Source organism: Colossoma macropomum, unplaced genomic scaffold (assembly GCF_904425465.1).
Source record: "Colossoma macropomum unplaced genomic scaffold, Colossoma_macropomum, whole genome shotgun sequence".
Classification (NCBI taxonomy): Eukaryota; Metazoa; Chordata; class Actinopteri; order Characiformes; family Serrasalmidae; genus Colossoma; species Colossoma macropomum.
In genome coordinates, this window is record NW_023494805.1 from 24,915,660 (window position 1) to 24,929,354 (window position 13,695).

Below are 13,695 nucleotides of genomic sequence, written 5' to 3' on the forward strand. Positions count from 1 at the left end.
CATTTATCATATTTTCTCAAAACAAGTTCCACTGTCATACAGACAGACATGGGCCATCTTCACTCTCTAAGGTGTGATTTAATCTAATTTGTGTCAATAGACGTGCTTACTATGTTATGTACTTTATTAATCCTTGAAGGGAAATTTGTAATTTTACTGCCTAACTATGCGCAGTCTGGGAGCAGCACAGCCACCAGCAGAGCAGCGCTGCCTGGGGCAGTGGGGGGTTGAGTACCTTTCCCAAGGCATATCTCTTGCCCGTTCTGAATAATTTTGATATTCATGCATCAGTAAGAAGCTGGATGTTTGGTTAACCACAGGGAAGGGAAAATGGGACCTTTGCCAGTATCAACATATCATAATCATTTTCCCACTGCAATTAAATTTTCCTCCAGTCCACAGTGAACTTGTTTGTATTTGATAAAGTAATGTTGTGAGTTTTTAACACATAACCTTGTTGTAGTCCATGTTTACTCATAATCCATATAGACGGCAAACTGGTGTAAAACGTGATTATTGAAAATTAAATGGTCTTTAGGTTAGAAAAAAAAGAAGTGCATAACATGAACACAACAAAAATTTTAAATGTTGGCACCCTTACATCCCCTTATCTGTTGCGTTATAGTGAAAAAATAAGGTATTGCTAAAATGTGTCTGATGTTAATGTTTCCATTAAAAGTTCAGTAGCGCAGTCAGTATTGTGAAAGTGCAATATTCGAATTAAAAGCTGTGATTTTGTTTCAATCTAATGCTCTAGCCACAAGCTGATATGTTTGCCCCAGTCTAACTTGCTAGCCAAAAGGCAACATGCCAGTCGATATAACGATAAAATACAATATGCTGTGTTTAGGGCTGGCACTTTAAATTATCAGATGATAAGAGCAAAAAATACGTAATAGGTTACTTTAACATGGATGAGTCATCTGAAATAAATAAGGATAGTGTCACTTACCCGAGTACTGCCATGCGTCCAGTTTACTCTGCTCTAACACAGTGGCATCACATAGCTGCTTCAGGTGGGAATATCAGCTCTTTTTCCCCTTTTCTAATAAAACAGTTTTCTAACTTTTAAATCTGACAGGACAAACAGCAGATCTGTTTGACATAATTACAGTCAGAAGTTTTTACTGCTGTCGGTATCAAAGTAAAGTAGCCCCTGTTACTACAGCACAGGAGCTGCTCTGCAGCTACCACACCAGTAAGATCATCACACTTAAGTGAATTGTTATTTTAAATATACCTTACAATGCAAGAAAATGGGGAAGTAGGATTTTACTAGAAAATAAAATGTGACAGGCCAGAAAGGCTTGTGTTTTGATGGCTGTAAGACACATGTCTAGAGCAGATGGTGTGGACTTAAACATTGATTAAAGTAGCATTTGCTTTGTATTATTACATCCATACTAATCTGCAATATACAGCAGTTGTAGGAATGTTTTAGAGGAATATGTACTGACAGTTCTGGTTGTGAATTTCAGTGTTTTTTCCAGGATACATTTCTAGTTTGGTGTTCTGTTTTTTATTAATTTATTTAAAAAATTTTAAATACTTGACTGAACACAATATGTGGACTTTTAGGGCTGAACGATTTTGGCAAAATATCTAATTGCAATTTTCTCTGACCAATATTGATCGATTATGATTTAAATTGCAATTGTTTATAATTGAGGTATAAATTGTGGTATGGGCCTTTTTTGGGCTAGAAGCGATCAGCGTATATTTTTTCTGGCTTGAGACTTCAACTCTTAACACAGTGCGTCAGGAATTCACAAGTAGTTATGTTATTAGGTTCCCTGCTTAAAACTTACATTGTATTGATGTTGTTGATAATAGACTATAAACCTATATTAAAAATTGTGATTTCGATATAAAAACGATAAATCTTTCAGCCCTATGAACTGTGAAAACTGATCCCAAGTCAGCTTTTTGAAATGGAATGCAACAGAAGTGAAGTTAGGCCTGGTTCATTTTATGATGGCTAGTGACTTAAAATAGGTAGTGTGGTTTCAGTGAGCTCTTCCATGACGTCTTGCTGAGGTTCTAGTGATGGCTCAGCTAGACCAGCCTGTCAGTCCTGTTGCTTATAAGGAATTTAATGAAAAATGTTCAAACATTTCCTGCTCAGTAGGGGTCATCACTTTAATAGGAAGGACATGGTGGAGTGTGTGTGTGGGCGTGTTTGTGTGTACGTCAGTCAGACAGTGTATGTGCGAGTCATGCATGGGGTGTAAAAATCTATGAATATATGATGGAATAGACCCAGTTAAGCAACTGGTTTACATGAGATTCCTGCTAGGTTTCTTCAAGATTCTGCAAAAGCAATAACACTGTGTCTTACCCATATTATTAATTTGGGAAAGGTCTCAAAGGAATTTAAGATTGCGTGAATTGTTCCTCTTTTTAAAAAGGGAAGTAAGCTAGAAGGAGGGAATTATAGATCAGTCTACGTTTTGTGTATTTTGTCCGAGGTTATGGAGACGATCATTTATGAGCAGATTGAAGAATTCATCACAAGCCATAGTATGTTGTATGGTCTGCAGTCTCGGGCTAGAGTCTGGATTCAGAAGATTCCGTTCCACAGAAACTTGTCTGTTGTATTTGACTAATATTATTAGGAAGGAGGACAGGGCATTTCTGTGGTATGGTTATGTTGGACTTTGATACTGTAGATCACAGCATTTTGCTATGTAAATTAAAAGCTATAGATTTTAGGGAGATGGCCATTAAGTTCTTCCTGCGTGATAATATTTAACACACTTAAAGGGTAGAAATAAATAGAAACGTTCAAATTTCAGGGATATTGCATGTGGAGTGCCTCAGGGAAGTGTTCTTGAGCATTTATTTATTTATTTATTTATGTATTTTTTGTATATTAATGATTTGAAAATGTCTCGTTCATGCAACCTTTTTCTTTGTGCTGATGCTGCTGCATTTGTAGTGTCTCATTAAGGTAAAACTGGGGTAGAAACTAGATTAAGTATTGAGCTTTAAAAACCTTCTACTTGATTGGCTGACAAACTGTCTCTTCATTCAGGGAAAGCAGAGGCAATCCTGCTTGGCTCTCGAGGTAGGCATAAGAATTCAGTGGGTTTTACAGTAAAGGTTCCAGTTTCTAACAAATCAGCAGTGAATTATTTATTATTTATTTATTATTTATTATTAGTTGTGTTTGAGATAATCAGTTATCAGGGGATGCAGTGGCTCACAAAGCATTCATTAAAATTGGACTGCTAAATGTGTCAACTTTAAGAATGTTGGCTGGGGCATTAATGTAAGGCCATTTTGATTATGCAGCCAATTTCTAATGTAGCCATTCTTCTAAATTTATTAAGAATAGATTATTGATGGCACAAAATAAGTCGATTAGTGTTGTACTGAAAATATCTCCTTGTGCACATTTGGAAGCAGATCATTTTAAACAACTCAACCTTCTTCAGGTAGAGAAAAAAGTAAATGAAATGAAGTTTAGATTTCCTCGTAAAATTCTTAATAAATTAGTACCAAACTACCTACCTAGCCTTTCTAACACTGAAAGAGATCTTCACAACTATGCAGCTAGATGGATGGCCACAAATGTGGAACAGACTTCCTAAAAATTAAAACAAAAAAAAGTTAAGGGGAGCTTTAAATGTGTTTTGAAAAAATGGCTCCTAAATGTGTGATATTATGTACTGGTATTACTTATATCAGTTTTCACTCACTGTTCTTGTCTGACTATTACAAGCTGTCATCTTGTATCTTTTATGAGGACCACAATAGAAAAGAGTCTGTGAGCTTTGTGTTTTCATCCTCAATCATTTTAAATTCTTGTAACTTCTGTGTGAATGCAATACTGTATTTTATCTAATTGTCATAAATTTATCTATCTACAATAATCAGTAGGACAGTCTATGTCCTTGTTAAGCAGACTAGCATGTGACAGACTAAATGACAAATTTACACACACACACACACAAAACTACTAAGCAAGTGTGAGTGTCATAAGCCATGAATCATCTTTTACTAGATCTCAGTTACTACAGAGTGCTTGATGATTAAGTTGAAGAGTATTTCGTTTTACGTGGAGGGATTTAATTTAGCATGGTATTGTGGTGTCTGCCTTGGGCTCTGCTCTTTGTGAGGAGTTTAGGGGGTGTGGCTGTGCAAAGTGGCTCTCGGAGCGCACCATGCTCCAAGTTAAAAGGAACATGTTGTTGTGAATGCTGGGCCGGGCGTTTCTCTGCCTCTGTTGAAGTGCCTGTTCAAAGTAAAAGAGCATTTACTAGAAAGCGCAGTGTTTTCCTCAATTTGCTCTGTGCTAATGATGCCATATGATTAGATTTGTTATCAGTCTATAAAGTACACACGTAAACGTTACAAGACTATTTGCTTGTGAGGTGAAAAAGTTGAATGCTTAATAGATGATCTAACAGAGCTGACTTTGATTGGATGGAAATGGAACGAGTTGGAACATCCCTCATTAAAGTTAAGTCAAGTTTTTAGTTTATAAAGAAAAGGTCATTTTATATGTTGAACAATACACAGAAACTGTCCTCTGATGAAGGACTAGAGGACCGCAAAATTAAATCAAAAAGTCAAACACACTGAGAAGACTGTGTAAGGATCATGCAATCTCAAAGCGTATTCTTCTTCAACTGTCTTGAACAAAATAAGACGTTAACACATGCTGTATTTGCGTTTGTGTGTGCTGTTATGTGGTGTTATTTGTGCTGTGTGAGTCTTAGAAAGCACTGAATTTGATTTTACAAGTTGTGCAGCAGCCCTGAGAGTACTTTTAGAATCCTTTTTGAGTGTGAGAAAGAGTGTGTTATGTTTTCTGCAGTGCTACAACAGTCAGAAGTACTTTTATTCCTGGAATATCAACTTAGCTCCTCAGTGTTCGAGAGCAGCTCCTGAAAACAGCACACGTGGCCAGCCAGGTGTATTATGTAGACATCACATTAAGATGTACAGTTATTCAACTACTGGAAACTACTTTTTTTCATTTTATATCAAAACAAGGATTTAGATATGTAACCATTTAATGCGGACACAAGAAAGCGTCTGTCTGTTTCTGCCCTTCATCTACTCCTCTTCATTAAGAACATAATCAGGGCTGTTGTCGTTTATTTTTATATGTAAAGAACATGATGCAGCAAAGCTAAAAATGTGTGCATTTTGATTTTGCTTCTGTCATAAACTACTTTAAGGAAGTGAATGTATAAATAGTATACTTTGCACTAGAGATGCACAGTTGAAATCACATATTTGTTCCAAACACTTGATTGACAGTTGACTAGTGTATTATTTTGATTTTGGCCGATCTGTGTTGCAATTTATGACATAAATGTGACTCAGCAGTATTTGAATGCTGCTGCTACACCTATACCTAGGCGTGCCACAATTGTTAAATGATTGTCTAATCACAATTATTTGAGATTATCACAGTTATTTAAGCTGATTTTCCAATTGTTAGATTTCACAATCATCATATTCTGCAGCAAACTAACTGTGGGTATATTGGGATGAGTCAGATAAAGAAAGCAGTAAATGTGTTCATAAAGATGCATCATGGAATTTATGACAACAACAAAAAAAAGTTGTGACTTCTAACCTGGTGCTCTAATGTTTAGAGGGCAGCACTGAGTAATGTTTGTTTGTTTGTTTGTTTGTTTATTAGCTATGTAGCTCATTTGAACGATTTTAGTGTGTAAAGAATGAGTGGGGTTTTTTTTGCTTATGTTTGTGCTCTCAAGAAAAAATATAAGCTTTGACTTTGACACATGATTGTGTGTAGCTGTCCACATTTGTGTGAGTGTGGGTACACAACAATGTAGTATGTCATTTTTACCTGTAAAATCTTATCCTCTGTTCATTTTGCTCCTGTGTTTTTGTTTTGCCATCTGGTATCGACCAGAGGAGGATGGGTTCCCCTTTTGAATTCCTCTCAAGGTTTCTTCCTCTTGCTCTTAGGGAGTTTTTCTGTGCCACTGTCACCTTTGTCTTCCTTGTTGGGGCTTGGACCCAGATTTTCTGTAAAGCTGCTTTGTGACAACACCTGGTGAAAATGATACAAGTAACCTTTGACCTGACTTACCAGTTTTAGCTAAGGAAGCAGTTAGTAAGTAAGATGGCTAAGCAGCCAGTTTAGTCACTATAGGCTTCTACATTCATAGTTATGTACAATGAACAAGAAAGACAATCAATCACAGTTATTTAGGCTTCAGCTGAAATGTCATGATCATGACAGCCCTACCTTCACCACCATGTTGTAGCATAATTATGCATGATTAAATGTGGTAAATAGCCATTTGCCTTTTGCTTTTTTGCACTTCATTTTATTCGCGTCAATTGCTTAGGCAACTGATTTTTCGTTTAAGAATTAAATGCCATTTAAACACCAGTTTGGACCATTAAAGGGCAAATAATGTCATTTTATATTGCAAATTTTATTAATAAAAGGTACTAGAAATGTGTTTTATCTGTTCATTTTGCCTGCACAGTGTGAGCTTTGATTAAAAAAAAAAATCACCCAACAGCCAATTTGACTGTGAAGAATTCGGTATTAGAATTGGCCTTTAACATTCATGATTGGTGCCTCCCTACTAAACACTTAAACAAACTATCACAGTGTATTCAAAGAGCCAGCATGGTGTGTCTTTATACAGCGATAGGAAACTGTAGCACACAGAAAACTCCAATTCTGCATGATGGCACATTTCACTGCCCAACATGAAATGCACACTGTAACTTCTCTGAGGGCTGATTTTAATGATCAAAAGGCAACAAAGCTGAAGTCTCTGACTGTCAGAACTTTGGTCGATGGCTTCTGTTTATCTTCTAAGATGACATACTGCTTCACACTAACTCATGAAACCTAGCTGATTGATTCATCTCAAATTGATCAGCATTTCTGGCTTGATTCTGAATATCTTCTCTCTCTCCTTCATTCTCTCTGCGTCTAGAACTGAATGACACCTACAGCGAGGGCAACACGGACACTGTGGGCCAGATCGTTCACTACATCATGAAAAATGAAGGTAGGAGTGTGTGAATGAATGAGTGCACGTTTCGCTGAATTATTCTGTTGTTCTGCAGCTACACCAGTGATGGAGGTTTGAATGTGGTAGATTCTCAGCACAGAAGGAGCTCTGAGCAATTAACCATGCTGAGACCTAAACGCATTTACTCTTTTTTAATCCTCATAACATGATTTATATAATGGCACTTTTTAAAAGTTTCAGTTGCTTTTTTTAAATCGCACTTTAGACGTACTGAATTGAGTGCATCTTTAAATGTGAAACTAGATTTTTCAAAACTTGAAATTGAGGGAATCACACATTAAAAACTGAATGCTATGAAGCAAACGCTAGTCTGCCAGTTGTATCCTAAGGTCTGTATCCCATCCAGCATGCAAGTTATTATTGTGATCTTAGTCAAACATTCAGTGTATTGGTCAGTGTTTAAAGGTTGGAAGACTGATTTCTCAGGCTTACTGTAAGATAAGCTGAAGCTATGATTAATCTACATTGGTTACTTGACTAGAGTTCTATTAATACTCTCTTTTTACCTAGGTACCTACATATATGGCAATATAAAAAGTGATTAGGACTGAAATGATATGATTATGTCATATAACTACCCGGTACTTTTTAGTCAAAATAATTACACAGTATAGTGGAGTTTGTACCACTGTACCGGTTAACAACAAAAACCTGTTTGGCATTTCAGTGTAATTTATTTAAACTCTCTTGAAACCTCACCATCAAAATTACCTAGTGCTTTGGAGTTTGTACCTCAGATTTACCTGGTTTGTACCTACAACTTAAGGGACTGTAAATGAAAGCGTTACCCTTTCTGAACCTTTTAACACCTTGAAAATGTTTCACAATTCAGCCACTGGTAATACCCACCATGACCATAAGTGTCTCCTATTGACAAAATAATAACAGGACAAATGTCATGTTCTGTGTTCTACATGGCATTACTGTCTGTTCAGCACAAATCACAGGGGTTACATGTTATTCACTACAGAAAGCGGTTGTTTTAGTGACCTGAGGAGGAAGTTGGAGTTTCACATTTAACCTTGGTCACAGTGGGTTAAACGTCTTGCTTCTTGCTCACACTGACCTCTGAGCAAGGTAGTTTTAGGAAAGATGAGGACATGCTTACAAAGGCTGACGTCAAAGCAGGTCACACACACACATGCACAGAGCTCTCGTGTTTCCCGCGTCACTCTGGCTGTTATTCACGGAGTTAGGATCAGCAGAGGTCTGTTCACGCTCCATCACATTCTGACCAAACTCATAATGATCAATGACAGTGTGTTGCTGCCTCACCTCTCCACCCAGCAACAGCAGTCTAGTCATGCTACACTTGGATGCTGTTCATTTAAAAATGATTTTATTTGGTTAAAGCCTGGATTACCTATAGCAAGATACACTTTAGAATGACTAGGTACATGAACTTGGAGCAAAATGGTGACATGACTCTTGCTAGGGGTGGGCGTTATGGCAAAAATCACAACATTTGGTGGCATTTCTACAAAACACAATGTGTATCGTGATATTTTGTTTTTTCTGCGGTTTGATAAAGTGGAGCAGTGCTACAGAAAACCAATAAAACAGGACTAATTATGCTCTCACTGTAATGAAAAATGCAATTGGTCAGTGTTTTCAAAGTACAGACGATATCCACAATAGGCTCAGAAAAGATTTAGTAACAATTTAACATTGTCATATTACCAACAACTACTTCTTGCCCTTATTATGTTCACAAAATCTATTAAACAAAATACAGTTTCCTTCTAAGCCTTTTCAGACATGCAATCATTTATGTTTATTTACCATATTTGTTTTAATACCAGTTTTGGAATCTGTTTTAGTTTATCAGCTACAACCAAGCTTCTGACAAACTTGCAGTGATTTTTTTTTCATTGCATAAAGACCTTAATTTCCAATATAGATACAGTTAAAATAATAATATTAAATGTCATAGGTGATGTCACACATATATAATTCTACATTAATACATATATTGTGGAATGTAGAGATGGTAATTGTACAAGTGGAATGATTTTTCTACTATTTTTTCATTTTGTTTTTGTTTGTGTGACCAGGAGGAGTTTCCTCTCCTTGTATCCCTCCTCAAATCGAGCCCTAGATGCTAGAGAGTAAATCCTTTGTCTCCCTTTTTTCATCTGTTCAATGGTGTAGTTTAGATCAGGAAAAAAAGTTTCCCTTTCTGCTTCTCTTTATTTCTCTTTTTTTATTCTTTTTTTTTTCTGTATTTGTGAAACCAGAAAGATCTCGTGAGTTTTAGACAGGAAGTGTGTTAGCCGCCTGCCTTTGTGTGCCAGCGTCAGTCACGTCAGTTTGATCTTTTCACAGCCTCGTCCAGTTTCTCACCTACGCAGTTGAACCGAAACCTTCATGAGAAACTCCCATGCATTTCCCTGCTTTCAAATAATACCCTTTTCACACGTAGGCTCATTTTGTCTATTCACTGGCCTCACTAGATATAAACACACTCAAAAAGATGCCAGCCTTCTGCTGGCGTGAGTAATGGTGTTCTTCTGGGTGAACAAAGGGAAATGAAAGTGTTGTGAAAGATGGGTCACCTTTTTAGCCTTGCTTGCTCAATTACTGTGCTATTCTCATCCTTTGAAGATGACTTCATGTGAGCTGTTCAGGGTTTAGCTGTTCTTTTCAGAGATGTTTTTCCATCTCTTGATTCAATTGTCCATAGTTGTTGTCTTCATCCTAAAAATAAACCCTGAAATCTGACTTTATTATTGGCCTGGACAAGTCGCAGCCCCTGCTATACTGAATCTTTTTTATTTTTTTTAACTATACTGGTACTGGTGTCATAACCTCAGCTGTTAAATGCCACATTATCCCCAAATAGAAGTGCTTCTGGCTGCATTCATTTGTATAAAGGCAGTAAATTGCTTGAGGTTTCTTTGTTCTCATTATAATTGCAAGCAGTACCCAGCTTAATTGTGTTAGGGGCGAATCAGGAGCACAACTATTTCATTAAACATTTTCTCTTTTGGAGCAGCCCTTGTTTCCCCAGGTTTAGAAGCAGTTCTTTGTCAAATGTACCACAGACTTATTAAACTATTTGTTTGCAGTATCAATTGTCTGTCTCTCTTTCTCTCCTCAGCTAACACAGATGCCCTGAAGGCCATGGTGACCGAGAACAGTATAGACTCTGACGGGTAAGATGGCATTGCATGCATCAACACAATATGTACTTAAAACCTCTTTGAACATATACTTCCTGGTGGTAATGGAGAAAAGCAATAGCGTGTTTTAGCCATAGGAGTTCATTTATCAGTATTGAATGGAAGACGTTTCATTGTTATGCAAAACATGCTCATTTTCTAGGCGATAATTCTTGTGGCCACAAGGTGGCAATGTAACCTTTAAAATAGCAACAGCTTGGAAGGAAGCAAATCATTTTGGGTTTCTGATTTTGCTGTATAATAATGGATATGGTTATTGTAAGTGTTAAACTGGTTAGAGTTAGACTAGAGTTTTTATGCTGACTTGAAAACTACATTCTCTTTAAAACTCTTCAGTCTGAAAACATTTAACCCTTCTTACTTTAAGTAAAAAGATTTTAACCCTTTAAACTCCAGGCCTTATTCAGTTTCAAATATTTTGTAACTACCATGAAAATAATACGTAAGTTATAGTTATGAGAGTGAGGAATCGGGCCTACATATGAGCCCTTGCAATTGAATGGGTTAATACTCTAAGCATGAGATTAACATGCAGACAAAAGAATGAATAACTTTGAAAATTGGTGTAGGAACTAAAGTTTGAGTTGGGCCAGCATTGTTCAAGATCTTTCTACATTGTTTTCCCTTCTCTAAATGCAAAACAACACGGGCAGAACTGGCTCATGCATGGATATTTTCAAGTCAGTCATCATGCATTGTGATGGCTTGCATCACCCGCTCATATTATACAACTGCTCATTTCCATCCATTGCATGTCAGTCTGAAACCGAATCATCCTTGCATATGGCCTTAGAGACCGCTCTTGACAGTCTCACAAACAGATGCGGAGAAATGATTTCTGTTTCTCCTTAAGATCCTTCAGCCTTGATGCTCTTTCAGATATTTTTCAATAGACTTGTGGGCTCTGTGTGAGTTGGCCAACGCATCAAGGTCTTTCTTTTCTTGACCTCCATTCTCAAGCAAAGTGCAAGAGTGAGCCTGTGCGTCCTTGAGGAGTGAATGCAGGTGTATAAGAGTGTGGTGGAAGGGAAGGAAATTTTAGAGGAGAAAGAAAGGCAAAAACAAAAATAAGCTAGGTGAGGAAGGAAAGGCTTGCGCGGAATCTGAAGAAGATACGGTTTTAAAGGGGAATTCCACCTATTTTCAAACTTTCTGAATAATTCAATGGTTTAGATGTAAATAGAATCATTCAGAGTAGTTTAATGTGAAACTTAGCAACTGTAATTTTTTTAAAGTAGTGGTGATAGGAACCAGTAGTTGCAATGTCTGTCATACAAATATAGCAATTTTATTTACTGTTTAAAATAAATAAATAGTCTGGCTTCTGTCACCACTGTAAGTGTTTTGATAGAATGTAGCATTTCACATAACCACTCTGAATGACTTACGAAAATGGTTCATTAAGAAACCCATGCATACCCACGAATAAACACATGCAGATTGGGGAAGATGGAAGATGTCATTATTAGTACAGTATGGAGCAGTGAGAGAGAACAAATGAGGGACAGCGAGAAACAGAGTGCATGGACGAGTGGAAGGGACAGATTAGCTGCAGGATGGGTGTTTCAGAGCGGCGACACTGGGCAGACCGCTCTCGTTTCCTGCCTGGCTGTTGGCGGAGAGCCAGAGGAACACTTAGAGAGGTAGCAGGGTGGAGTCAGGGAGCCACAGCCAGATGGAGGCGGGGCAGAGGGGTTGGGCTAGAGTTGATTGATGGGTTAGAGAGAGAGAGAGAGAGTCTGTTGTTGGGCATAGGGTTGGATCTTTCTGGATGCTTTACATCAAGGAAAAGTGGATACACCTTCTTTGTGGCGTTATTTTGCCCAATGTGCAAGTCGTATTCAAGCCCGTGCAAAAGACACGCCTGGGACACATAGCTATGAATGCTTCTAATAGCTAAATGAGCATGTTTTCTTTGTCATTTGTAATAACTTAATATGTTAAAAACTATATATATTTTGAAGAGAAAATACAGTGCTGTCAAAACGTATTTGCCCCTCACCCAATTTCTTCTACTTTTGCTTATTTGTCACAAATGTCTCAGATCCTCCAACTAATTTTAATATAAGATAAAGACGACACATGAAAACACAAAATGCAGCTTTTAAATGATCATTTAATTTATTCAAAACCTATATCACCCATGCAAAGAATTAAGTGCCTCCCTAAACTTAGTAATAACAACTGCAATCAAACGCTTGTGATAACTTGTTATAGTCTTTTACCAGATCATCACACTACCACCACCATGTTTGACTGTTGGTATGATGTTCTTATGGTGGAATGTGGTGTTTGCTTTACACCAGATGTAACAGGAACCATGTCTTCCAAAAAGTTCCACTTTTCACTCATCAGTCCACAGAATATTATCCCAAAAGTCTTGGGGGCCGATGCCCTTTTGGTGAAGTTTTGGTTACACAGCCACTCCTGGGAAGCTTCTCCACTGTTCCATGTTTTCTCCATTTATGGATAATGGCTGTCACTTTGGTTGGATGGAGTGTCAGAGCCGTAACAATGGCTTTGTAACCCTTTCCAGACTGTAAGATTTCACTGACTTTGTTTCGGATCTGTGTTTGAATCACTTTAGAATGTGCTGCTTTTTGAGATCTTCTAGCCTGCTTCACATTGCCAGACAGGTTCTATTTAAGTGATGTTTAGATTCAGCAGGTCTGGCAGTAGTCATGCCTGGGTGTGGCTAGTGAAATTTAACCCAATAATCAATTGAATTTGGTTAACTGTTTGATTTAGTACCTAAAGGAGCAATTATTTTTTCACATAGGACCAGGTAGGGCCTAAGAGCATTTTTCATTCAATAAATGAAATCATACATTAAAAACATTTTATGTTTACTTGGGTTATCTTTGTCTAATATTAAAAGTAGTCTGATGATCTGAAACATTCAGGTTTGACAAATATGCAAAAATAGAACAAATTGGGAAGGAGGTACATACTTTTTCACAACACTGTATGTGACAGTACTACCTTGTGAAAAATGCCTCACATTTTATCTTCTTGCTGTGAAGTGACTTATCAGCACTCAAACCTTAGCAGTTGCAGTACTCAGTGCGGGAGAGATTGAAAGCATTAACCAGCCTTTCTGCGTCACTTCTGTGGAGCAGAGGGCGGAGACGTGCTGTACGTCACAGATGACTAAATGCAGTCTTTTTGATTGACCTAATATGGGGCTCAAAAGTGATGAATCATAGGTGAAGCCAAAGTTTAGGGCCTACTAACAGAACTTCAGTTTTGTCTACACTCAAGAAATTATGCAACTAGTGTTTTAAATCTCTGATACATGCACTCAGTGACTGGGATGAAACCGTGGGAGATGCAGTTCTAATGTAAATCTGAACGTCATCAGCATAACAGTGAAGTGCAAGACCATGACTGTGAATGATGTAATCTAAGAGACCAGAGCAGTGGATGACTTGTATATATGTGTAGAGAATTAAGTGTTGCCTGTTAGTTAG

The 13,695-nt window shown here is 37.5% G+C and overlaps 1 protein-coding gene across 1 annotated transcript in view; it reads left to right on the forward strand.

Moving 5' to 3' along the window:
- The window catches only part of rell1 (RELT like 1), a 35,522-nt gene that overhangs the window by 14,512 nt on the left and 7,315 nt on the right, over window positions 1-13,695 (forward strand). Inside the window, exons 3-4 of the mRNA XM_036597164.1 lie at window positions 6,945-7,019; window positions 10,144-10,198. Coding sequence (XP_036453057.1) covers window positions 6,945-7,019; window positions 10,144-10,198 — 130 coding nt within the window. The remainder of the gene's footprint in view (window positions 1-6,944; window positions 7,020-10,143; window positions 10,199-13,695) is intronic.